This window comes from Candoia aspera, chromosome 3, assembly GCF_035149785.1.
Source record: "Candoia aspera isolate rCanAsp1 chromosome 3, rCanAsp1.hap2, whole genome shotgun sequence".
NCBI lineage: Eukaryota > Metazoa > Chordata > Lepidosauria > Squamata > Boidae > Candoia > Candoia aspera.
This window is the reverse complement of record NC_086155.1, coordinates 32,395,459-32,422,296: the sequence shown is the minus strand read 5'-3', so window position 1 is coordinate 32,422,296 and position 26,838 is coordinate 32,395,459. Positions and strand designations below refer to the sequence as shown.

Below are 26,838 nucleotides of genomic sequence, written 5' to 3'. Positions count from 1 at the left end.
GAGGCTTAACAGTCATCTGTCAGAGATGCTAATGGATCCAGCACTAAGCAGGGGTGGGACTTGATGATCTTTAGTGTAACCTTGTACTCTATTATTCATTGTGTTAATAGATTAGGGAGTATCACCAGGAAGATAAGGGATGAAGAGAGTATCAGTGAAGCTCAGTCAAACAGTTACTGAGAGATTTAAAATTGCTGTGGTACAAGTAGTTACTATGGTCAGAAGACTACCTAACCTGAAACTGGTGCACTGATTTCAGCAAAATTTGGCGTATTTCATGCATCATTGATGGACAATTTTCCTGTTTGAATAAAAAAAAAATGTAGGCTCTATTAGGTATTTATATTTTTTCAGTATTAAATAATGGGGTGGGGGCTGGAGATCCATTTTTACCTGATTGTTGCTCCAGATTCAGAATTGGGAATGAGCTGGGATAGGCTACACTCTGGACCTACACAAAGTGCATTGTTCTCTTTCTGGAGCCAAGAACTTGGCTGTGAAATCGGTTGGTGGTCCTTTGGCAGCTGCAATAAAAATCCGTTTTTCTCTCTTATTCAGCTACATCAATTTTTCTCTCTGCAGTTGTACATCCCCTTGCACAGTTGTATAGGGAAATGTTAGCAGTGCAAGAGGAAACAGAGCAAATGACTCCGTGGCCAGGATAGAAGCCTCAGCTCTCTTTGTCCATGTAGGACTGGCAGTGTTTTTCTTTGGTTTTCTTTCTAGGCAGCCTGTCCTGCTTATCCACACAGCAAGCAATACGAATGGACCTGTGATTGGCTTCTGAGCAGCCTGAGGCATGAACTGAATAGTAAATGGAGAGAGGAACAGCGACTGTCAGGGAGAGATTAGGGATGGCAGGGAGGGGTGGGCTGCTCTGTGGCCAGGCTGGAGTCCCATGGTGCGTGCTTTCATGAAGTGGGCTGCAATGTTGAATACAGATTATTTTAGATGTCGTATTTATGGTATTACTCTATTTGTTTCTCTAGTATTTCTCCTGTAAGCTGATAAACCAGCTCCATTTTTTATGTTGCCATTTTTTCGCCTCTCTTCCACCTACCCCACCTCTAGAATGTATTTTTAAAAATTAGATTAGGATTCTTTTGGGGAAAAAAAAGACTATGCAGTTAAAGCTGTATATGAGTTTGCATACAAAACCCTTTTTATTTCTTAAGATGGGTTGTAATGCTGCTAGCATGGTGGCAGGGAAGAAAATACTTGAGAACCAGGACAGTGAGGATCCCTCAATCCACGGAGCTTCCGCATGACCTATGCTACCTTAGAATTAGTGAGGCCTGCTGGACTTAAACCACAATGTTGTATTTGGGTTCAGACTTTTTAGCCAAGTTTATTAAGCCTAATTAAGAAAACTTTAATCTTAGGGCTTTCTTGAACACAAGCAGATGCTTTGTATCATTTGAATCAGAGACCAGAATGCCATCCCTCCCCACTTTACTTACTCTTACCAGTTAGTATCTTTAAAGCTTGCAGACACAATGCCTTCCTGTTTTACTATTAGCTTTTTTCTGCTTCTGAACTGGAATTACATCCTGATCCATGGAATGAAGTTGTGTTCATTCTCAGATTCTGGGCAGGCAGAGATAAATCTCTGTCCTCCATCCAGATTCTGCCCCCGTCTCTCTCTCTCCTAAATCATAAGAAACTGACAGCTAGAAATAATTCTAATGCCTATCAGAAGCCACTTGCAACAGTTCTCTCTCCAAAAGATATTTGTAGTGATGAAAACATGTCTATAGAATCTTCATACTGATTGTCTATGATGGTTCAGGATAAATATTTTATACCCATAAATCCTTTTAGATCCAGGGTTAGGGTTAGGGTTAGACATAAGGTATAACAGTTTTCTGGAAGAGAAACAGATCCGTGACCATGGTATGGAAAGTCTCGGGATCCTATATATTTAACATTGGATTCAATCTTGGGGGAAAGATGGTATAAATGTACAAATAATACTATGGACATATTGTGATACATCTTTCCATGCTCAAAATGTTCCTCTGTTCTCTGTAAGGTTACAATTAGGATTGTGGCTTCTCAAAATGGAAGTTCTATAATTATATGTCTTTCAGAGATGCAATTGACTGTATAAATCTCATACAATTACCAGAATAAGTCTCCATTCTCCAAAGTCCACATATTTCCCTATATATATAGTCTGCATCAATGGAAGGACACCTAAGTCCTCACTGGTGATCGTGTGATTTCCCTTTTTAATTTCATTTATTTATGTACAGAATTTGTATGGCTACCCTATTCCCACAGTTCATGCATGAAGATATCCTGCATGGGAGTAAATTGACATACCTTTGTCTACTCAACTACTTGTCTACTTTATTTAGAGTCTTTTGTAACTTTTTAAAAATTTTATAGACATTTATTCATTTATTTTATGGAGCCCTTTAATTTAATTAGTTCTGTAACCATGCCACTTAGTGTTTGTATGGTCTGAAAAAAGCAGATAAAGAAACTTCTTCCATAAGATCAGGTGGTTGGATAGGTGTTTCCCCTTCTGTGTTTTGCATTTTTTAGAAGTGCAGGTAGAACAAATATTTGGGTGATGGCAGCCTATGAAATCCAGCTGGCATCCCTTGGGGAATTCACAACATTCAGCAAATTTATATTGCCCATCTGGTTTTTTGTTGTTTTTTGTGGGGGTATTTTTTGCTTTATGCATTTTTAAAAGTTTTATTGCATAAGCCTTGACAGATTATTTAAACAGGAATTGCACAAAAATAAAGGTACAAAAAACAATGTTGAAGATAAACAACTACTAATAAAATATATTGCCTTTCTTGACCAGGGTCTAAGCTGTGTATTGTCACAAAAGAAGCAGCAGCTAGCGAGTGTACCTACAAAGCTATTGGGTACAAACTTGGTTGAGTTGCATTTCTTAAATATTACTGTGAAGTAAAGCCCTCAAGAGATCTTTCAATTTGGGCGTATAGCTTGTTGGGCAGCTACAACTCTTTTGTTGTATGTTTGCATACTCCTTAAGCATGTTCCTGACTTTTGGCTATTTGTTAACCTATATATAGGTCAGTTCACATGAACATAGTTTTAGTTAGGTTCCAGTGAGTCAGGATTGATTCCTGTGATTTTTTTAAACAAATACATTCTGTCTTGACTTGTGTTCCAAGGGCATTCCACTAAATCTCTCTGGTCTCATCTACCTTCCTTATTTATTATCTTCTCATTAATCTGCTTCCCTCATTTACCAAGCATAATCATTTTTTTCTAGTCCATCACCTACTCAGATTTATGGTGCTAATTGCAGCTAACCTTTATTTGGTCCCGCACTGATTGAGAGGTTCTGCTTGTAGCCATTGTCACTCTTTCTCTCTAAATTTGTAATTTAAAGATGTCTGTTTTCTGTCTGTCTGTCTGTCTCAGTGTCCAAATTTGAGAGGTGGACAATGTCGATGTCCCATTGCCTAGATAAGTTGGTTCCTGCATATTTTACAGAGTTTCACCTGCCCTTATCCCCCATTATTATTCTTAGCTTCACCCCTACTGGTTCAACCTAATCAACAAGGGTAACAACACAGAAGCTCCTACTAGGTTGCTTGGAGTTACTGAGCTTTCCGCTATATCAAGATAGGAATCCCTCAGGAGGGTGTGTACATGCAGTATACACGCACTCACACAAAATGTTATTTGAAGGTTGTGAGCTAAGTAGTTGGGGAGGGCTTGCTGCTAAGGGATTATGTGTTGATTATTCTCCAGCTGGAGTAAGCATCTCTTATAATTGGACAAATGGTGAAAAGGGCAATTAATTTTCACGCTTATGGCCTCTTGCACCTGTGGCTTCATTTGTTTTGCAGCAAAAGATTCAGAAAGACTTGTCAATGCTTAAGGCAGAAAGGGATAGAGATCTTGTACGAATGCCTGGTAGTATCAGTATGATAGTGGTCAAATTCAGTCACATTTGTTAGCTTTTCCTATCAGTTAAGAACAAATTGCAGCATAAATATTTTGAAAAGATCTGGACAAAGTAGTACTATAAAAAATCCAAATCCAATCTGTTGGATGTTGATGGCTTTTGACCATGCAGTATAATTCTGGTCACATAAGTACTTTTGAAAAGACATTTCCCTTTTTGTCACCCCTGTAAATATAGAGAAAAACCCATTTTTGTTTTGCACAGCCTTAGCTTGTTCTTGTCAAATTACAAATGTTGTAATTTCTTAAAATACTGGTTATAGAACTTATTAAATTCTGGGTTGAAAATTAATGGGGACTCTGTGTCCTTCTCTAAGACAAAGTTTATTCTGCAGTGTGTTTTGCGTTTGCAGATTAACACCGGTTTGCATAGATTTACAATAAATAAATAAAGCTTCGGTAGTCCCATGGAGAAACAAAGGTGAACTTTGGAGGGCATAAACAATAACTTCCTGATTACTGGAAATCCTTTGATCTTTTTTTGCTTTCTAATCTTTCACTACACGTCACCGTACACACTATAGACAGTAAGAACAAGGGAACTGGAATTCTTGAGAGGTTGGAACCTGTGTCCAACGGTCATGATCACATCAAGATTGTGGGGAGTGGTAGTATGAGCTAAATTACTGTGAAGGCTGGAAGTGCTAAACTACTAAAAGGATGTCTTCACTGTTGCAGAAAGGACTTGTGCTGAACCAGCTAGCCTCCATCCTCTGGCTGCTAGGCAGAGTGCGCCAAGCCACTCTAAGAATGTGTGGCTTTTGAACAATAGGTTTGTCCTTAATAGGAGTGGCTTGGATCTCTATGCCTTGGCACAGGCTTCAGCTCACATTTCACAGCTGCATTCTTGGCTGTGGAGCTTTAACAACGGCTTGTGAATTTGTTTGTTTGTCTGTTTATTTATTTTCTATCCTGCCTTTATTATTTTTTTATAAATAACTCAAGGGGGTGAACGTACCCAATACTTCCTCCTTCTCCTATATTCCCCAGCACAACAAACTTGTGAGGTGAGTTGGGCTGAGAGAGAGTGACTGGCCCAAGGTCACCCAGCCGGCTTTCATGAATATCTTTGGCATGGTATACTGTATGTAGACAGAACAGAGTCCAAGGGGCATCATTCTGACCTGTGTTATGAGTTATTGAGGTGTATTTCTCTGCTCAGTTTACTAAACTCTTTCTGGAAGTGTTGGAAGGTGGAAGAAACAAGACAGCTTTTCACTGCTTCCTTATACAAGCTCTTTTATAGCGTTGGCTATATTTCAAATCACAGGGAGTGGGGGAGATGCTGCATAGGAAGAATAGAAACAGATATGTTAGGAAAGAAGAAATTACTATTGAGCATTCGCAAGCTTTTGAGTGTCAAAAGATGTATCAAGAAAAACTATCATCTTACTTAGTAACTGAATAAATACGGAGTACCAGATGCATTGCAGCATCTGGTGTGAATCTCTTATTTTAGGAGGAATGAAGAAGCTGAGCGACAGCAGTTTATTTATTTCAGTCTACTTAATCCCTGGCTGAGTTGGGCTTTAAACCTGGTCTATATATGCCAGGAAAAATGTGATCTCCCCTGGACTGCCTTGCTTGTCAGTTCTGTGGGGCAACTGTTGGCAGCAAGATAATATATGAAGCTGTTGAGGAGGAAGTTGTGTATCAAGCAAAGGAGATTTATAAATTAATTGGAAGTTGTGTATTGTCTTGTCGAAACCTTGGTGATGCATGGGTGTGGATTCGACAGGGTTATATATTTACTTGGTTACCATCCTGCTCTGGAGGCGCCATTCTTAACTATCATGGCTTATAGTCATTAATGTACTCCCTTGTCTGTCATTTATCTTGTTAGTAGCCATTATGTGAACATGTGATCATGCTGCATAACAATCTCATTACGCGGGGGCCACTATGCTAAACATTACATTCAGCATTGGAAGTTGGTGGTAATTGGCAGTTATAGCTGTAGGTGTTGGCAATTTACTTTTTAAAAGGACGTTTATATTGGTTTTTTAGTCACACTTACTTATAAATTAATGAAATATAACGGATAAGATGTTGGGCTCAGGAAGATTCGTATTCAAGAGCCGTTTGACCATGGAGTGCACTGGTGGCTTTGGGCTAGCCACTGACTGTGAGCCCAAGATATATCACACGAATTGTAAGGATAAAATGAGGGATGGCCAAATGTGTTCCACCTTGTTCAAGAGAACATGATGATGATGATGATGGTAAATTAAATAGTTACAATGAAGATGTATATTAAATTTTAAAATGGCTCTTCCAATGTATGATTTGGATTCATAACATTGAGATAAGGCATTCCAAAGGAAAAGGTAGCAGTATTGGTTTTTGTGAAATTGTCTCTATTTCATAAGTGTTGAAGTACAGTAGAGCACCTTCCCCAACCTAGATGTCCACCATCATTATAAGTGAAAGAAGTGCACATATCTGTAGAAATCCAGGAATTTGAGCATGATAGTTCAGTCAAGGGAGTTTGGGTAAGAATACAGGGAAAGGGAAACAACAGTGATGTTATTGTGTGTGTACATGCATGCTATTTTTATTTTATTTATTTTATTCAACCTGGACACCACTTGACTCCAACTCTTTGTGGCTGATAGCATAAAAATAAACAATAAATATACAAGAGCATGTAACAATAGCAATAACCAGAAGACAGTACTAATCAACAAGACAAACATGTCATATACCTAGAAGGGGCTTCAGCCTCCATGGCCCAATGCCTGGGAGAAAAGCCAGGTCTTTAAGGCCTCTGAAACACCATCAGGTGGGAGCCACCCAGATCTCATAGGGAACCTCATTCCAGAGGGCAGGCAGTGTGACAGAGAAGGCACAATTCCAGGGTCCAATAGATGGTACTGCTTGATCAAAGGAACCTAACGCATGCCAACCCTGTCAGATCAAACTGGCTGGGCTGATACTACGGGAAATAGGTAGTCTCTCAAGTAACCAGGTGCTATGCCATGTAGGGCTTTATAGGCCATAACCAGCATTTTGAATCACACTCAGAAGTAAATTGGTAACCAAGGCAGCTCACAAAACGGGTGTCACATGGGAATACCGAGGCATGATCATAACTGCCCATTCTGGACGAGGTTGAAGCTTCTGGGTGGTCTTTAAGGGCAGCCTCATGCAGAGCACATTGTAGTAGTTGAGCTGTGAGGTGACTGGGGCATTAATGACTATGTGAAAGGCCTCCCAATCTATGGAAGGGTGCAATTCGTGCACCAAATGAAGCTGTACAAAGGCCTTCCTGGCCACAGTTGCCATCTGCTCATTGAACAGGAGCTGTGAGTCTGGGAAGACCACCAGATTGTCTATTGAATGGAGAAGCACTACCCCATTGAAGGTTAAATCTGGAATATCTCCAGATCTAGGGGATATTATAAATCAGTCCATAGTTTCATATTCTTTCTCTCTTTCTCCCCCGCCCCCTCATTATTTATATTATATAATACACATTCTGTTATGTAAAGTTATAGATAAGTCAGGCAGAAGATCTGGATAATTTCCCAGACCAAATTACAGAACTTTCAGGGAGGAGAGGCAGTAATAGAGTTCAAGTACTGAAAGTATAATTACCATTCCAATGAGAAGAAAAAATGAGGGCAGCTTAGGAAGTCATTGTTGATGCCTAGAAAGCTTTTCATTGAGCTAAGACCAGGTACAGGAAATTAAAGATGGGTATAATTGGTAAGGAAACATACCAGCAAGTATCTAATACTGTAAAATGACTAAAAAGTACTGAGACTTGCAAAGGTAACTAAAAGTAATAAAAAGGGCTTTTTTGCCTATTACAATAGTAAGAGGGAGAAAAAAGAAGGGTGCGCTTGCTGCTTCGAGAAGATGTTATGATGGTAATAGGTGATGGGGAGAATCAGAGCTTTTTATCTCCTACTTATCCAATTTGTAGATGGCATAAAGATGGGGATAGCAAACACCTGAGAGAACCACATCAGGATTCAAGATGATCTTGATCTGTTGGAGCAATAGGCAGAAACCAACATAATGAATTTCAACAGAAACAAATGCAAAATCCTTTTTTTGGGTATGAAAAAGCAAAGGCATGAATTTACAGTGGGGGAATACATATTGAGCAGGAGTATATACAAAAAGGATTTGGGTGTCTTGGTGAACATTCAACAATCAACAGTGTGATACAGCTGCAAAAAAAAAAGCATATGCAATCCTAGATGGCGTCAGTAAATATCAATATCAGTAAGTTATTGTTCTTCTCTGTTTTGTATTAGTCAGACTACATGGCATCCAGTTCTGGGCACCTCATTTTTAGGAAGGATACTGACAAACTGGAGCATGTCCAGAAGAAAGTAACCAAGAGTTTGACAGAAATGTATGGGTGATGATTATGTTTGCTCTGGAGAAGAAAGACAGCAGGAAGATATGGTATCTATCCTCAAGTATCAGTATGGCCGTCATGTAGAAGACGGGGTTATACTCTGTCTCAGGAGATGGTTAACTTTCCTTTGCTAGAAGAATTGAAACAGAATCTAGATGACCATCTGTTGTGTAATAATGGATTCCTTCCTTAGGTCAAAGCAGATGATCTCCAAAGCTCCTTCTAACCCTTATATTCTAGGTTTCTGTGATTTCTGATAGGAAAGTTAGAGCAGCAGACACACTATACTGTGTGCCATAAGATACATGAAAAGACTTATTGCGTAAGACTGAGGAGCCATTTAATTTAATTCAGCAAGCTGTTTGCTAAGTAGCAAATAAGTAAATACCAGAGTGTAAGAAACAGTGATTAGTCTCTTTTGCTGCTGATCAGGCCTAGGAAATTTTTCTGTGAGGAAAGGTTATGCTAGATTAGGTAATAGTTTTGTCCCCTGGGCTATTAGACTCCTGAATTCTTAATAATCCCCTCTCATTTCATTGTGGTGCATGTTGTATGTAGGACCGTGATATTTATTAGGGATAATGATTAGGGGAGTGGAATGGTGTATGTATGTGTGTGTGTGTGTGTGTGTGTGTATGTGTGTGTATGTATATGTGTGTGTGTGTATATATATATATATATATATATATATATATATAATAGTAATTATTTTTTTGTGAGCCTGTTGCAATGGAATTTCATTTTAATGTGCACCTTGGTGTATAGTGGAATGACAATAAAAGTTTATTCCATTCCATTCCAAACTTTTTAGTTTAGAAAAAAGGCAGGTAAAGTGTGAGGGACATGAGCAAAGGCATACTTTGGAAGTGGAGAAGGGATTTTTTTCCTTCTCTCTTTTTTTCGTAATGCTACAACCTTAAGTTACCCAGTGAAGCTGAATGATAGATTCATCCATGTTTTTCATAGAGGGTAAACCATGACGTTCTTTATTATTAGGGCTATTGATAAATCCAACTTGCATTATTGTAATTAGACAACCTTGTGGAAGGTAAGATTACCAGGGGCCACTCGTCATGATGACTGTTGGCGATGTATTACCTCTAGTACCAGAGGCAGTAGCCAGTTGTTGAGGGATGTGAGTTGGGAAGGGGCTGTTGTGTTTATTTCCTGCCTGTAGCTTCTACCGCTATCTGGGTGGCTATTGTGGGAAACAATGCTGAACCAGATAGGCCTTTGAGCTGATGCAGCAGAGCTGTATGTTCTAGAGTTTTATGTTACTAGCATCCCTAACAAGAGGCCTTATAGCAGGCCTTGCTTAGCATTTATATAATTTCAATCTAATTTTAATTCAGAGGACTGTTAATTCTGAATAACAATGCAGAGAATCCTTTGCTACTTGCTTGATTTGGGGCAATACTAGCTTTCATAACTGTAATATAATATAAATGTAACTGGTTTAATTTGGTGACTTCAATGCTTAATTCTTCCCAGGATCAATTCTATACTCTGCTGGAATTTTGAAGAGATGCTTTGCAACAGCATAATTCTGCTGGAATGGCAATAACTATTCCTATTTAATCACAATTAACTAGTTAATCATAGTTAACTATTATGGATGTTGTTAACTAGACTGAATTCTCTGAACAGCCAATTCTCCTTGAGCATCATTTTACTTTAGAAGTCTTAAACTTTTTTCATTTATGAGAAGAGAAAAAATAGAAGCTGTCTTATCCAATTGTCAGTGAGGATAGGTTCTTTTTAAACATATTTCTGTGTACAGAGAAATGTGTTTAATAAGGAGTGCTGGAAGAGAAAGGAATGGCACTTTTAGGTTTATGTAACTTTAAGAGGTTTGTTTGTCTTTTATAGCTTGAATTATAACATTCTTAGAAAATGTCACTTTGGTGCACAAATGGAAAGGGAGGCCAAGCTCCTGGGGAGCCCAGTGATTTGGAATATAGAGATGTGACAATTTGCTTGTTTGAAACCTCTGTATTTGATTAAGCTTTGCAGAGATATGTCTTCAGTAAATTTGCAGCCAAAATTATTAAAATAATACTATCTTTTAGGTACTGTTCATGTTTGGGTTGTTTTTTTGCATGTAACCTGAAAGCACATCCCTTGATGAAGAAGCTACAAAGAATTCCAACCCTTTATTTTTTTATAGTTTTATATAACTCTTTAATTAATAATAAAAAAGAAAAAGAAAAAAACAAAGCACAAAAATAATATTAAGATAAATACACTATCAAGAAGAAAAAAAAAACATTAAAAAGTGCCATTACAAAACAGTGAAGAAACACAACAAAGAAAAAAAAACTTGTCATAATATATCATTATGGTTACAAATCTCTCTCTATATATCTAATGCAAATATTATTCTGATGCATATATATTTCTAATACATTTATATGACTATCATGTGTGTGCGTGCATATATCCTACTGTATTTTGTATAAGTGAGTCCCATATTTCATTATACTTGTCCATACAAAATCTACGTCTATAGGCAATCTGCTCATTAAGTAAGAAACGCAGTCAGGTCTTCAATCCATTGAATAAATGGGGCCATATATTTTTCTTTCCAATGCTGCAATAACAGTCTTTTGGCAATAGTAAGGGCATGGAGAATCATTTACGTTGTCCAGATGTCAAATTCCATGTACAAGGTATATAGTTCAAAAGAATGTTATCCTCTGAGAATTTTAGCCTTTGTTGCACTATCAATATATAGTTTACTACTTTCTCCCAAAACTTAGTAAGTATAGGAGATTGTAAAAACATATGTTTTAAAGAGGCATTGTCCTTATTATATCTCCAACAAAATGCTGTTTTTGACAATCCTTTTCTATACAAACGTTGTGGAGTCCAATAAATTCTAAATATTATTTTTTATTTTATAAGTCATAGTTTAAGGTCCATTGATACTCTTGCCATAGAAGACACTCTCTCATTATCTAGGCAATATAGAAACCTCTAATTATTTGTTCCAGTCATCCCTTAAGATCTGCGTATCAAATTGATTTATTGATAACAAATATCTATAAAAACTAATAGTTTTTTTTTTAGTTTTGAAGGATTTAACAAGTTGTTCAGGTGTCTCAGAAGCTGAAAATGCTGCCTATCCAAATAATGTTGTTAACAGATGTTGTAGCTGTAAATATTGCCATTGGGATACATCTGATAGGTGACACTTATCTCTTAACATGTTGTTTATTCGTTTAGTCGCTTCCGACTCTTCGTGACTTCATGGACCAGCCCACGCCAGAGCTTCCTGTCGGTCAACACCCCCGGCTCCCCCAGGGACAAGTCCGTCACCTCTAGAATATCATCTATCCATCTTGCCCTTGGTCAGCCCCTCTTCCTTTTGCCTTCCACTCTCCCTAGCATCAGCATCTTCTCCAGGGTGTCCTGTCTTCTCATTATGCGGCCAAAGTATTTCAGTTTTGCCTTTAATATCATTCCCTCAAGTGAGCAGTCTGGCTTTATTTCCTGGAGGATGGACTGGTTTGATCTTCTTGCAGTCCAAGGCACTCTCAGAATTTTCCTCCAACACCACAGTTCCAAAGCATCTATCTTCCTTCTCTCAGCCTTCCTTATGGTCCAGCTCTCGCAGCCATATGTTACTACGGGGAACACCATTGCTTTAACTATGCGGACCTTTGTTGTCAGTGTGATGTCTCTGCTCTTAACTATTTTATTGAGATTTGTCATTGCTCTTCTCCCAAGGATTAAGCGTCTTCTGATTTCCTGACTGCAGTCAGCATCTGCAGTAATCTTTGCACCTAGAAATACAAAGTCTTTCACTGCTTCTACATTTTCACCCTCTATTTGCCAGTTATCAATCAAGCTGGTTGCCATAATCCTTGGTTTTTTTGAGGTTTAGCTGCAAGCCAGCTTTTGCATTTTCTTCTTTCACCTTCATCATAAGGCTCCTCAGTTCCTCTTCGCTTTCAGCCATCAAAGTGGTGTCATCTGCATATCTGAGATGGTTAATGTTTCTTTCAGTGATTTTAACTCCAGCCTTGGATTCCTCAAGCCCAGCGTGTCGCATGATGTGTTCTGCGTACAAGTTGAATAGGTAGGGTGAGAGTATACAGCCCTGCTGTACTCCTTTCCCAACCTTAAACCAGTCCGTTGTTCCGTGGTCTGTTCTTACTGTTGCTACTTGGTTGTTATACAGATTCTTCAGGAGCCAGACAAGATGACCGCTAAGAACTTGCCACAATTTGTTATGGTCCACACAGTCAAAGGCTTTAGAATAGTCAATAAAACAGAAATAGATGTTCTTCTGAAACTCCCTGGCTTTTTCCATTATCCAGCAGATATTGGCAATTTGGTCCCTAGTTCCTCTGCCTTTTCTAAACCCAGCTTGTACCTCTGGCAATTCTCGCTCCATGAATTACTGAAGCCTACCTTGCAGGATCTTGAGCATTACCTTACTGGCATGTGAAATGAGTGCCACTGTTCGATAGTTTGAACATTCTTTAGTGTTTCCCTTTTTTGGTATGGGGATATAAGTTGATTTTTTCCAATCTGATGGCCATTCTTGTGTTTTCCAAATTTGCTGGCATATAGCATGCATTACCTTGACAGCATCATCTTGCAAGATTTTGAACAGTTCAGCTGGGATGCTGTCATCTCCTGCTGCCTTGTTATTAGCAATGCTTCTTAAGGCCCATTCAACCTCACTCTTCAGGATGTCTGGCTCCAGCTCACTGACCACACCGTCAAAGCTATCCCCGATATTGTTATCCTTCCTATACAGGTCTTCTGTATATTCTTGCCACCTTTTCTTGATCTCTTCTTCTTCTGTTAGGTCCTTGCCATCTTTGTTTTTGATCATACCCATTTTTGCCTGGAATTTACCTCTGACGTTTCTAATTTTCTGGAAGAGGTCTCTTGTCCTTCCTATTCTATTGTCTTCTTCCACTTCTGCGCATTGCTTGTTTAAAAATAATTCCTTATCTCTTCTGGCTAACCTCTGGAATTTTGCATTTAATTGGGCATATCTCCCCCTATCACTGTTGCTTTTGCTTTCCTTCTTTCTTGGGCTACTTCTAGTGTCTCAGCAGACAGCCATTTTGCCTTCTTGGTTTTCTCTTTCTTTGGGATGTATTTTGTTGCCGCCTCCTGAACAATGTTGCAAACTTCTGTCCATAGTTCTTCCGGGACCCTATCTACTAAGTCCAGTCCCTTAAATCTGTTCTTCACCTCCACTGCATATTCCTTAGGAATATTAGTGAGCTCATATCTAGCTGATCTGTGGGTCTTCCCTAATCTCTTTAGTCTGATCCTAAATTGTGCAAGAAGAAGTTCGTGATCTGAGCTACAGTGAGCTCCAGGTCTTGTTTTTACCGACTGTACAGATGTCCACCACCTTTGGCTGCAAAGGATGTAGTCAATCTGATTTCGGTGTTGACCATCTGGTGAAGTCCATGTATAAAGCCGTCTCTTAGGTAGTTGGAAGAGAGTGTTTGTTATGCATAGTGAGTTGTCTTGGCAAAATTATATCAGCCTATGTCCTGCTTTGTTTTGTTCTCCCAGGCCATGCTTACCTGTAATTCCAGGTGTCATCTGACTGCCCACCTTAGCATTCCAGTCTCCTGTGATGAAAATAACATCTCTTTTAGGCGTGTTGTCCAGTAGGTGCTGCAGATCCTCATAGAACTGCTCTACTTCAGCTTCTTCAGCATTTGTGGTTGGGGCGTATATTTGGATCACTGTGATGTTAGATGGCTTGCCCTGAATTCGAATTGAGATCATTCTATCGATTTTTGGATTGTATCCAAGCACTGCTTTAGCCACTTGACTATTAATTATGAAGGCTACTCCATTTCTTCTGTGGTCCTCTTGTCCACAGTAGTAGATCTGGTGGTCATTTGATGTGAAGTGGCCCATTCCAGTCCATTTCAGTTCACTGACGCCCAAAATGTCTATCTTTAATCTTGACAACTCACCAATAACCACATCCAATTTGCCCTGGCTCATAGATCTTACATTCCAGGTTCCAATGGTGTGTTGATCCTTAGAATATCGGATTCGCTGTTCACCACCAGCACCGTCGGCAGCTAGCCATCCTTTTGGCTTTGAGCTAGCTGCGTCATCACATCTGGGGCTAGTTGAACTCATCCTCTGTTCCTCCCCAGTAGCATTTTGACCATCTTCCGACCTGGGGGTCTCATCTTCCGATGGTATACCGACACATCTCTGGTTGTACTGATCCATTTAGTTTTCACGGCAAGAATACTGGGGTGGGTTGCCATTACCTTCCCCAGGGATCGCATTTAGTCTGACCTCTCTGTCATGACCTTCCCGTCTTGGGTGGCCCTTCACGGTTTAGCTCATGGCATCACTGAGGTGCTCAAGCTCCAGCACCACGACAAGGTAACGATCCTTTGCTGAAGATCTCTTAACATGGCATATATTAAAAAGTTGGTCCAAAGTCAATATCCCCATTGCCATCCAATTTTTCCATATCACCATCTTTTTCCCAATTTTTAAAATTGGGTTTCCCCATAAATTCAATTTAGCATGGGAAAAGAGGTTAAATCTTTTATTAGACATCACATTCCATAACTTCTGACACAATTGTTTCCATAGATACTAGAGTTCTAGTGTATTTTGATACTAATACTGTTCATCCAACCAAAGGTGCTGTATATGTATATTCCAAAGTTGCCCAAACGAGAAAATTAACAATTGTAGGTGTCCAGTATTTAATACTTGACAATAGATAAGCACGATGATATATCTCCAGATTTGGAAAACCGAATCCTCCCTCATTAACTGGTAATTGTATTTTCTGTAGAGATATTCTTGGAGTCGAAGAACCCCATAGAAATTTTCTAAACAAAGGATTTATTTTCTGAAAATATTTTCCAGATATATGAACTGGGATTCCTCTCAGAATATAAATTATTCCTCTGGGAATGATATTCATTTTAAGAGCATTCATCTTTCCCCAAATGGTGAGGTTTAATGATTCCCATCTATCCATACCTAAAGAAACCTCTTTACATATTTTATTTCTCTTAGTAGAATTCCAACTCTTTATAACAAAATCCTAGCTTCTAATATATCAGTGGCTTCATACTATTCCCACAATGCTTCTGTTTACTATTAATGTATATGTAGGCTGCATTTCCGTTACTCCCATTAAGTGTCAGACATGCCCCTTAGCTGTAAAGGTTCGTAAATTCTTATAGTAGGTGGTTGCTATTTTAATCCTTTCTCAAGGAAGTGAAAAACATTGCTCTGTTTTTGCCACTTTGCAGGAACTGAGCCAGCCTGGATCAGAGAGATTTCCTGGAGAATTTTTAATTACTATTGGGGAATTTCCTTTCCCTCAGTTAATATGCAGTGCTAGTGATCACAATTTTGCCTTTCCTGCGTTATGTCACTCACCCACAGCTTGTTTCCTACCTTGAATACTAAACTACATTTCCTAAAATTAGTTTTGAATTAAATCCTATTTGATATGGCTGATAATAGTTAATGAGAGGTATAGAGTCAGTGTGGCATAAGGGGTTGGACAGGCACTGAGAAGACTCGGGTTCTAGTCCGCCCTCAGCTGTGGAAATTCCCTGGGTAGCTTTAGGCCAGTCTGTCTCAGCCAACCTGCCTCATGGAATTGCATTTGTGGGGATAATATGATCCTGAGTTAAGCTGCCTTGGGTTCTTGAGGAAGGGGGAGATACAAATCTAGCTGATAAATACGTAAACAAAAAGGCATTACTGCCTCCCTATTTCTTTTCCAATTCATATTTTCTTTTTCTTATTCCTATTTCACGTTCCTAGATTACCGCTCTGGCTCCCAATAAAAGATACAAAGTCAAGAAAAACCTCAGTTTCATTCCTGCCATTTTACTTCAGTTCCCCCCCAAGTTTTAGGAATTTAGTCAGTCTCACTGGTGTATACTGTTAAGCATGAGTTCTTGTGGAAAAACATACTCTTCTGAAAACTTGGAGGAAATTAAACTCAACCCTGTGAAGCTCGCTGGAAGCTATAAGCTTTAGAGCTCAGGGCTAGGAAAAAAATGGTAAGTGATTGGTGGATGTTAGTGCCCAGCTGCCATTTTTATTAAAACATTCTCTCTTCTATTTCAGAATTCTTTAAAGAAAAGAGGATCACGTTCTCTAGGGAAGACAGACAAGAAATCATCTGTCCAGGTACAACAATTCCAACAATTTATATCCTTCTGCAGTGCAATTTGCAGTGTGTACTTAACTTCAAAGCTCTGTTGATTATCATTGGAAAAAAACCCAAGTTGCTTAATTTTTATCTGAGGATGGCATTCTGATATACGTATTTTCATCTTCGTCTTATAGTTCAATGACATAGTAACATTTTGCATGCAGAAAGGTCCCATGTTTAATCATTGGCACCTCTGGTAAATCTGAACTCTGATAAGCAGAATCAAGGAAATTTGTTGACTGAATGCAACTAATATTTGGAGCAGAAATTCCACCAAGTGCCAACTTAGCTGTTATCGCTGAAGCAAAAAGTATATGTTGTAGGACCCTGGTATAATATAGGCACAGGTGTACATTTACTAATATCCTAGTGTGACCCTCTGCTTGAACATGCAGCTGCAACATGCTCTGTAAATAATTTTCACTTGCTTACAAGTGAAAAGAATATCACCTATATGCTGTTGATACAGCTGGTACTAGGATGCAAAGGAACAAAGCTTATGTTGAAACCTTAGGGCAATAATACTTTTGTTTCATTGCCTATATAAAAACAGGCTGACCACATCTTTTAATAGATGTAGGTTTGATGCTCTTAGTGTTAATGTTTACAGGCTCGAGGCATTGACCGACTCTGAATAGCTCTGTAATATCAGGAATACATTGTCCAAATCCTCCTTAACAATTGCATCACTAGAAAGATGCAGAGATACAAAGGAAATAGCTTGGTGGCAGAGAAGAATGAGAACTAGAACAGATTCCAGTCCATTGTATTGAGTTGGGCTAATTTTTAAATTGAGTTTATGCTCTCTCCCTAAGGCCAGAATTGATGCTATATTCTGTTTGCAATCTTTTGTTTGATCAATAGCTGCAAAAACATATATAATTCTGTTGAAACCGAGGTACCTTCTTGATATGGGGCAGTTATGTAATTTTGCATTATACCCATGTCTTGATCAGAGAACCTAAGAAGACAGATGTGTACTTGTTTGTAGACTGGAACAGACTGGATAGCAATAGCTTTAGAACAACCTATATTGGACTTCAGTTACCAAGGATTATGCTAGCTGGGGATATAGGAACAGAAATCCAATGTACCTGGAGGGCACCAGATGAAGGAGGACAGTTGTATTGTCCTAACAGAATGAGTCAGAAGGTTTGGGCTCTTCAAAAAGTTTTACTGAGCTTTTTATGTTATGTAAATTGTCTAAGTCATTTTAATCATATTGTACTTTCCTGGACCATACTGATAGAATAGGCATTCCTGCATGCATCTTAAAAAGGCTGCCAGTGTCCACTATGCATGCTAAGCTATGTTTTGAACCCCAATGTAGTGAAGAAGCCACAATGGCTTGGTTTGCACATAATATTAATCCATGATGAAGAGTTCACACTTCATGTTAAATGATAAATAAATAAATAAAACCTTTAATCAATGCTTAGCATGATGTGTGAACCATGTATATTTTGCTTGATTACTTAAGAAAGCCTAAAACTAGGCAATGCATATTAAGTTATTTCCATGTAGGAATTTTGTAATATTTTAAACAGTTCTTAGAAGATCCTTCATTTGTACATTTTTAAGAAGTATTTTTCTGGACCATCTGGAAAGATGATCTGAGTCAGCATTATAATATTTCTCTCCCTATCACTTCTGTTATCAACGAAATAATTCAGCAACGTATAGAGATGATGCAGGGCCATACGAGGCAGGTTTTGCATTGTGATAGGAGTCACTCTGTTTTGCATTCCCAGTGTTCTCACTCTGTCAGTTATATTGTTTGTCTATTAGTTAATTGAGATAAAAATAACCCTTCTAGGAAATCACAAGAATCTTTGGTGAGCAAGTCCTTGATTGTCATCCGCATGATTGATAGCTCCTAGGCAATGGTTTTGAAGGTATCATCCATGGATAATACAACTAAGCCTGAGCAGTGCCCTCCTACGGCCAGAATGGTAGACTTTGCTCTTTGACTACAGAATGGAAATCTGGATAACCTGTAGAACTGAACTCAATTTAAATGCTCTGTTCAATTTGCTTAACTTCTGAAGGTGTTTACTGTAATTTTTTGTTAAAAAAAATCATAATCAGGAAAGGAATTGAAAATTTGAATACCTATAGAATGATTATGTAGATGTGTGAATATAGGAACAGGCAGATTAGGACCTAGTGAAACAGATGTAAAGTTATTCTTTATCGGGGTGCTATCCTTAACTGCTTAACTGATAGCATTCTTTTTTGTCCCCCATGTTTTCTATGGTATAGTTTTACGTTGTTTGGGATTTAAAAACAAAAAAGTTATCATGGGTTAAATGCTAATCAGGATAGCTCTGAGGGGTGGATGCTATCTAGAGAGTTCTGGGGTGGCAGCTAGAAAAAGTAGAAAAACATCCTGGAAAAGGGCAGTAGCAAACCATTTCTGTATTGCTACCAAGCAAAGTACATGAACACAGCCACAACTTGAAGGAGACTTTAAAGTTTACCATGAGCTCACTGGCCATACGATGCAGTGCCCAAATATGGCACCACTGAAATTTGACACATTCATGTAGTTTTCTTGGTAGCAATATTAAGAAAAGCAAACAGTTGCAACAAGCTCAAATGTTTCATTTCAGTATTAAAGAAGACATTGGAATTGGTGGCTAATAAATTCAAATAAATAAATAAATAAAAAGCACCAAACAGAGGACAGTGTTCATATGTCTTTTTGCTGAAGTATTCTTGATATTTGAACTTTTTAAGAGATTCTGAGCATTTGAAAAATCAGGACCCAGAAGCAATGATCTGCTCTGATATGGAGGCATCTATCAAACATAGTTTGTAGGCTATGCACATAATTCCAAGGAAACATGACTGCTTACTTGCTTGCCTCAAAGGATAAGAGGAAGAGTAGATTTTTTTGGTCTTTAGTGAATTTCTGTTCCCTTCCCCCCCACCCCCGCATGCTATGTTTGAATCTGGTGCAATAGAATTTTTATAACGATAATACAACAATGCAGCACATTTTAAGGGTTGAAGAATAGTTGCTTTTTTTCAATTGTGGCTGATGCAACATTAAGCCTGTCAGTTGTAACTGAATGCTCATACTGTATTGGACATCTGGAAAGTAGGTTTTGAGTGCTCACTGAAGACATTCTTTTCTTCTGAGGGTTTTCTTAGAGCTTTCATTCCCTGAGTTCTGTAGGCAGGAAATGGAACTAATTTTATAACGGTCTAACGGTCACTTTTTATGAGACTATATTCCTCAAGGGGAAATGAAATCAAATTCCTGTAGTACCCCAGAGAGCTAAAGCAAAGACATCTCCAACTGTATAGTGTGTTGGGTTAATTTCCCCCCACCTCTGTGGGGCAAAAGTCTGCAAGAGTAGAGCTGAGTTAAAAAAACAGAGCAAAACACAAATCTAACAGTTAGAAATGTGTAGACCAGTGTTTTAGTCACTTTGTTTTGGAATGAGCCAGAAAAAAAAACTCCCAACTATAAAAGCTGACTTCCTTCTTCTCCAACCACTATAGATCCCCAAAGGCAGGAATTTATTCATACATATGTACGCCATTTCTGTGAGAAAAATGATCACAGGTAACAATGAGCCTTGATTTCTTCCAAGGAGCTTATTTGTCATGAGTGCCGTTGAGCTAAAGTCATCAGCGCAATGGCACACATGACAATGACAAGGAAATAAGTGAAGGGGCACAAGTTAAGTAGCCATCAACCCACAACGACTAACGGCTAACAAACAATAGCTAAACGGATCACGGAGCCACCCAAGCCATCAGCGGCAATACAACGGGGATCGCCCAGCTGAAAGCAATCAGCAGAAGAATGGAAACCTGATGATGGGCGATCCTGGAAACCCTCACCCACCGGCAGGGCAACGCATGGGACAAAGGGGGGTGACGTGACCGTGAGCGAGGGGGCGCTGACCGGCGCGGGGTATTTAAACCCCGCACCGGCGCGCTCCTGTCACTCTCAGCTTTTTTCTACCAACGCTGTACCTGCCCTGCAATAAACCAGAGCCTGATTCGCAAACCAGTGTCTGAATGTTATTCAGAGGGAGGCAGCGCATGACATAAAGCTGAGAGTCATAAACTCAGCCTCGCCGAGCCCCACCGGACGACAACGAGCCGCGGGAGGAGTAGACGGCGAGAAGACCAGCAAGATGAGGCCGGAACGGCGCGGGCAAGGAGGGCGAGCCGCGCGGCAAGAGACAGAGGAGGACCGACCAAGGCCAGAGGCACCGCGGACTCCCGGAGCCATGGACGCCCACCCCACCCGACCCGAGCCTCAGCTCCAACCCCAAGGGGAGATGGCGACGGAGGTAACCCGACCGCGGGAGGGAGCAGCACGACTTCCGAAACCAGCGGAGGACCCCGCGCCCCACATCGCACCCCAGCAACGGGCGTGGAGCAACAGCCCCACGGCGCTCAACACGGAGGAGGACGACGGAGACACCCATCAGACGGCGGAGGAAGCGGACCCGCGGCAGAGGGACGATGAACCCCGCCGGCAACCCACCCCCGAGGACGCGCCAACGGAACCGGCCCCAGCGGCGGCGCGGGCTGTGGACGAGGAGGCACGAGCTGAACTCACGGCCATGCGGGCTCAGCTGACGGAACTCCGGACCATGCTCCAGGCGCTTATGCCCCCCGCGCCACCCAACGACGTCCCCGCACAAGCCCACACCCCGAGCGAAGCACCGAACTCACACGGGCCAGCGGAGGGCCAGCAGATGGCACAGGCGGCCGACACCACACCCCGAGAAGCGAGAGGCGGGGCCGCACAAAACGCCCGGGCCCCAAAGGACTTCCCCATCTTCTTCGATGGGACCCCCACAAAACTCTCGTTTTTTGTGACCAACGCTAGGGAGTTCATGGGGAGGCACGGACACTCCTATGACTCCGAGGCCGACAAGATCGCCGCCGTGGCGATCAAACTCCAAGACAGGGCGGCGGACTGGTACGTCCAACTGTACGAGGCCAGCTCCCCCGCCCTCGCCACCTTCCCTGCTTTCATCAAAGAGATGAAAAACTACTTCGAAGACCCCCTAGCCAAAGTACGGGCGAAAAGCGCACTCCAAAGACTTAAACAGGGCACCCGCACGGTCCCTGACTACGCCCTGGAGTTCAAAGCCCTCGCGGGGAAGGTCAGCGACTGGTCCGAGACCACCCTGCTGGAAATCTTCAAAAGGGGGCTCAACCGCGACGTTCTCCAATGGGCCCTCTACCGCGACGACCCAGAAACGTTACACGGGTGGATCCACCTCGCGGGGAAAGCCGAACACGCGCACCGCACCTTCCTCATGACAACCACGGAAGACACAAACGATGCCGGGAAAAAGGTACCCGCACCACACGGGGGGATGGCCGGCCCCATATACCCAAAAAAGAAGTTCAACCGGGAGCCCTGCGGGAGGTGTGGCAAATTAGGGCACAAGACGGCGGATTGCTTCGCCAACCGACCGCCGACCAGCGCGCCCAAGCCCACCCCGAAAATTAGCCCCAAACCACCCAACCCGGGGCCGCCGCCTCACCGCCGAATGACCGTGGCCACAGCGACACCGGAAGAGGGCTGGGACGCTTACTGGGGGGAAGAGGACAATACCGACCCCGACCAGCCGGCGGGAAATGCTCCCCGCCTGCTCTGAGACGCGTGGCGAGGCAGGCGGTGGGACAGCAACGCGGACCACCTCAACGAAACGACAAAAGCTCCGTAATATGGGCAGCAATTCAACTCTCTACCGGCAACGGAGCCACCACGGCCGCGGCACTAGTGGACTCGGGGTGCTCAAAAAACCTCATCCACCCCGACCTAGTCGCCAAACTCGACCTCCGCTGCTTCCCCCTCCCCACGCCGCTGGCATTCCACCAGCTGGACGGCTCTACAGCGGGAGGGAAACCAGCCACGCTACAGACCGAGCCGGTCACCCTGCAAATGGGCACTCACACCGAGCGCACATCGTTCGTAGTCACGCACATCGGACGGCCCATTGCAGTCCTGGGGATGCCATGGCTCGCGACAAACAACCCGCGGATCAACTGGGCGACCCGCACCTTCACATTCGGCGACGGCGAGTATCGAGCACCAGTTCCAGCCGGCAAAAGCAACCCCACGGTAGGACGAGCGGAGGCGACCACACAAGACAACGCCGCTACCACAGCAGACCTACCAGAACAATACGCCGACTTCTCCGAGGTCTTCGGAGAGGCAGAGGCTGACCAATTACCCCCCCACCGCAAGACGGATTGCCGGATCGACCTACTGCCCGACGTCCCCTTACCTCGACCAAAAATCTATTCGATGACCCCGAAGGAGATGGCAACCCTCCGGGAGTTCATCGATAAAAACCTAGACAGGGGATTCATAGAGCCAGCATGCTCACCGGTCGGAGCCCCCGTCTTATTCCGGGAGAAGAAAGACGGGACCCTACGGCTCTGCACCGACTACCGGGGCCTAAACGCGGCTTCCCTGTCCAACAAATACCCCTTACCCCTGGTGAAGGACATGCTCACCCACCTGTCCACGGGCAAAGTCTTTTCCAAATTGGACCTTCGCGAGGCGTACTATCGCATCCGAATCAGGGAGGGGGATGAATGGAAGACGGCCTTTAACTGCCCCCTAGGCGCTTTCCAGTACAAGGTACTGCCCTTCGGACTCGCGGGGGCCCCTGGGGTGTTCATGCAGCTCATCAATGAGGTACTGCATGAACATCTGTTTAAAGGGGTCCTGGTCTACATCGACGACATCCTTATTTACACAAAAACGCACGAGGAACATGTAACCCTAGTCAGGCAAGTCCTCGACAAGCTCAGAAGGGCGCAGCTCTATGCAAAGCCTACAAAGTGCGAGTTTCACAAAGAGCGCCTAGACTATCTGGGGTATCGAATCTCCGGGGACGGCATCGAAATGGACCCCGCAAAAGTCGAAGCGGTGCTAAACTGGGAGTGGCCCCGCAACAGACGGCAACTACAGAGCTTCCTGGGATTCGCGAATTTCTACAGGTCATTCGCCCGGGGGTTCGCTGAGATAGCCCTCCCCTTAACGGACCTCCTCAAAACCAAAGGGGTGGGGGACACCCGACGCGCCAAGAACCCAGGCACAGTGCTGAATTGGACTCCCGCGTGCCAGACCGCATTCGACAAGCTGAAAGCGCTGTTCACTACGGAGCCAATCCTCGCGCACCCGGACCCAGAACGGCCGTTCGTGGTCCAAGCCGACGCCTCAGACTTCTCCCTGGGAGCCATCCTGCTACAGAAAGACCCCACGGGACTCCTGAAACCATGCGCCTACCTGTCAAGGAAGTTCTCCGAGACAGAGAGGCGATGGCACGTCTGGGAGAAAGAAGCCTTCGCGGTGAAATCGGCACTAGAGACTTGGCGACACCTACTCGAGGGAGCCACCCAACCATTCGAGGTCTGGACGGACCACCGGAACCTCGAGGCCCTACGAACGCCTAGACGCCTTAGCCCAAAACAGGTCCGATGGGCCCAATTCTTCAGCCGCTTCGATTTCCAGCTGAAGTTCATGCCGGGCAAGAAGAACTTCCTGGCCGACGCCCTCTCCCGACTGCCCCAAGACGAAGAGCCCGCCCCAGACACCATTGGGACGGTCCTATCCGCCTCGCAACTGGGGATGGCCGTGACCACCCGAAGCGGCGCACGGAGGCAGCTCGACTCTACGGCGCAGCCGACGGCGGGACAACCGGCGACGGAAAGAAGCCAACCGCAACTACCAGGGGGAATGCGCACGGACCTCGCCGCCGCCCTCAAAACCGACCCCTGGTTCCTGGCGAACCCCAACAAGGTAACAATGGCGCAAGACCTGGCATGGGGGGAAGGCAGAATCTACGTCCCGGACTCGCAACGCCAGGCGATCTTGCATAGGTCACACGACGCCAAGCAAGCGGGACACTTTGGGTTCCTCAAGACCCTACACCTCACACGGCGTCAATTCTGGTGGCCCGCGCTCAGGCGAGACGTAAAAACCTACGTGGCGTCCTGCCCAACGTGCGCTAGGGCCAAACGGGCACCAGGCAAACCCGCGGGGCTATTGCAACGGGTGGCAGAACCCTCCCGCCCATGGGAGGAAATCTCTATGGATTTTATAGTGGACCTCCCACCCAGCCAGAAGAAAATGGCCATTTGGGTGGTGAAGGACTACTTCTCAAAGCAGGCCCACTTCATCCCCTGCACGTCGGTCCCATCCTCACAACAGCTAGCCAAACTCTTCCTCATCCACGTGTACAGGCTACACGGATGTCCCGCACGTGTGGTGACCGACAGGGGCACACAGTTCACCTCCAAATTCTGGCGGGCCTTCCTGAAGCTGACGGGGACCCAACAGGCCCTATCTACGGCTTGGCACCCTCAGACGGACGGAGCCACTGAGGTTCTTAATGCCACCTTAGAGCAATTTATACGATCTTATACCAACTACCACCAAGACGACTGGGCTGAACTGCTCCCGTTCGCCGAAGTCGCATACAACAACGCCGTCCACACGAGCACGGGGAAAACTCCGTTCGAAGTAGTCTCGGGGCGCGACTTCGTCCCCATACCGGAGCTACCTCAACCCCCGGAACCCCAGGTGGACGCTAGCGACTGGGGACGGAAGATCGCAGAAGCATGGCCAGTAATCACGGCGGCGCTGAAGGAGGCACAGGCTGCCTACAAAGAGCAGGCCGACAAGCACCGGCGCCAACAACCGACGTTCCAGGCGGGGGATATGGCCTATCTATCCACCAAGTTCCTAAAGTCAACCCAACCCTCGAAAAAACTGGGGCCTAAGTACATCGGGCCGTTCCGAGTCACGCAAATAGTGAACCCGGTAGCAATACGCCTGGACCTGCCACACAACCTCCGGAGACTCCACCCGGTGTTCCACACCAGCCTCCTAAAACCGGCAACCACCTCCCGATGGCACCCAAGCACGCCACAGCCCGCACCGCTAATGATCGACGGGCAACACCACTTCGAGATAAGGGACATTCTCGACTCCCGCAAGCAACGAGGAACTCTACACTACCTGGTCAGGTGGAAACACTTCCCCCACCCGGAATGGGTGGCGGCGCACAACGTTAACGCGCCTGACCTGACCAGAGAATTTCACCGGGCATACCCCGACAAACCGCAACCAAGGTCAGCAAAACCAAACCCCCCCCCGCAGGCCCCCCCCCGCCTCCCGTGCCCCAAGGGAAAGGGCCCCCCCCAAGCCTGCGACTTGGGTGGACCTTCCCCCCCCCGGGACTCACTCCCCCCGCCCCGGGCCCACGGGGTGGTGACAAATGATCGCCAGCACCCTCCCCCCGCCCCCCGGCCGCGGGGGAGTGGCAAGCAAGTCAACAGGGCAACCTGGGGGCAACGCCCAGGAGCCACAACAAAGGCGACGCACTCTAAATAAGAAAAGAAGGGCCCTACCTGGAGCTGAGAAGCACCCGACCAGCCACGCCTCTCGCCTCGCTGAACTGAGCCAAACAAACAGGGTGTGGCTGGAGCATGCGCACGCCAGGTCAGGACCCGAGCATGCGCACCATGGACACACCCGGGGAAGACACGTGGCAGAGGGAGGAGCAAAGGGAGGGGCGACAACTACTCCGGCGGGAACTTTGAAAAAAAAAAAAAAATGTGGCGTTTTGACAGCTCCACGGGGAAAACCCAGAAAACCGGGGGAGAACACTATTCGAAAAGGGGGCAGTATGTCATGAGTGCCGTTGAGCTAAAGTCATCAGCGCAATGGCACACATGACAATGACAAGGAAATAAGTGAAGGGGCACAAGTTAAGTAGCCATCAACCCACAACGACTAACGGCTAACAAACAATAGCTAAACGGATCACGGAGCCACCCAAGCCATCAGCGGCAATACAACGGGGATCGCCCAGCTGAAAGCAATCAGCAGAAGAATGGAAACCTGATGATGGGCGATCCTGGAAACCCTCACCCACCGGCAGGGCAACGCATGGGACAAAGGGGGGTGACGTGACCGTGAGCGAGGGGGCGCTGACCGGCGCGGGGTATTTAAACCCCGCACCGGCGCGCTCCTGTCACTCTCAGCTTTTTTCTACCAACGCTGTACCTGCCCTGCAATAAACCAGAGCCTGATTCGCAAACCAGTGTCTGAATGTTATTCAGAGGGAGGCAGCGCATGACATTATTGAAAAGTCATCAAGGTGTGATCATCAGCTGCATTTCTTTGACTTAACTGAAATTTGATCTCCTGGCACTCTTCCCCAAACTCTATTGCCAGGATCACCTTTAAACATGTAGGAGAATCATGGAACATGTAGTAAGCTTAGTAGTCATTCATATGTAGTACTTA

The 26,838-nt window shown here is 43.9% G+C and overlaps 1 protein-coding gene across 1 annotated transcript in view; it reads left to right on the top strand.

Moving 5' to 3' along the window:
* MTCL2 (microtubule crosslinking factor 2) overlaps positions 1 to 26,838 on the top strand; it is a 103,322-nt gene that overhangs the window by 44,998 nt on the left and 31,486 nt on the right. The window contains exon 4 of the mRNA XM_063297248.1: positions 16,442 to 16,504. Coding sequence (XP_063153318.1) covers positions 16,442 to 16,504 — 63 coding nt within the window. The remainder of the gene's footprint in view (positions 1 to 16,441; positions 16,505 to 26,838) is intronic.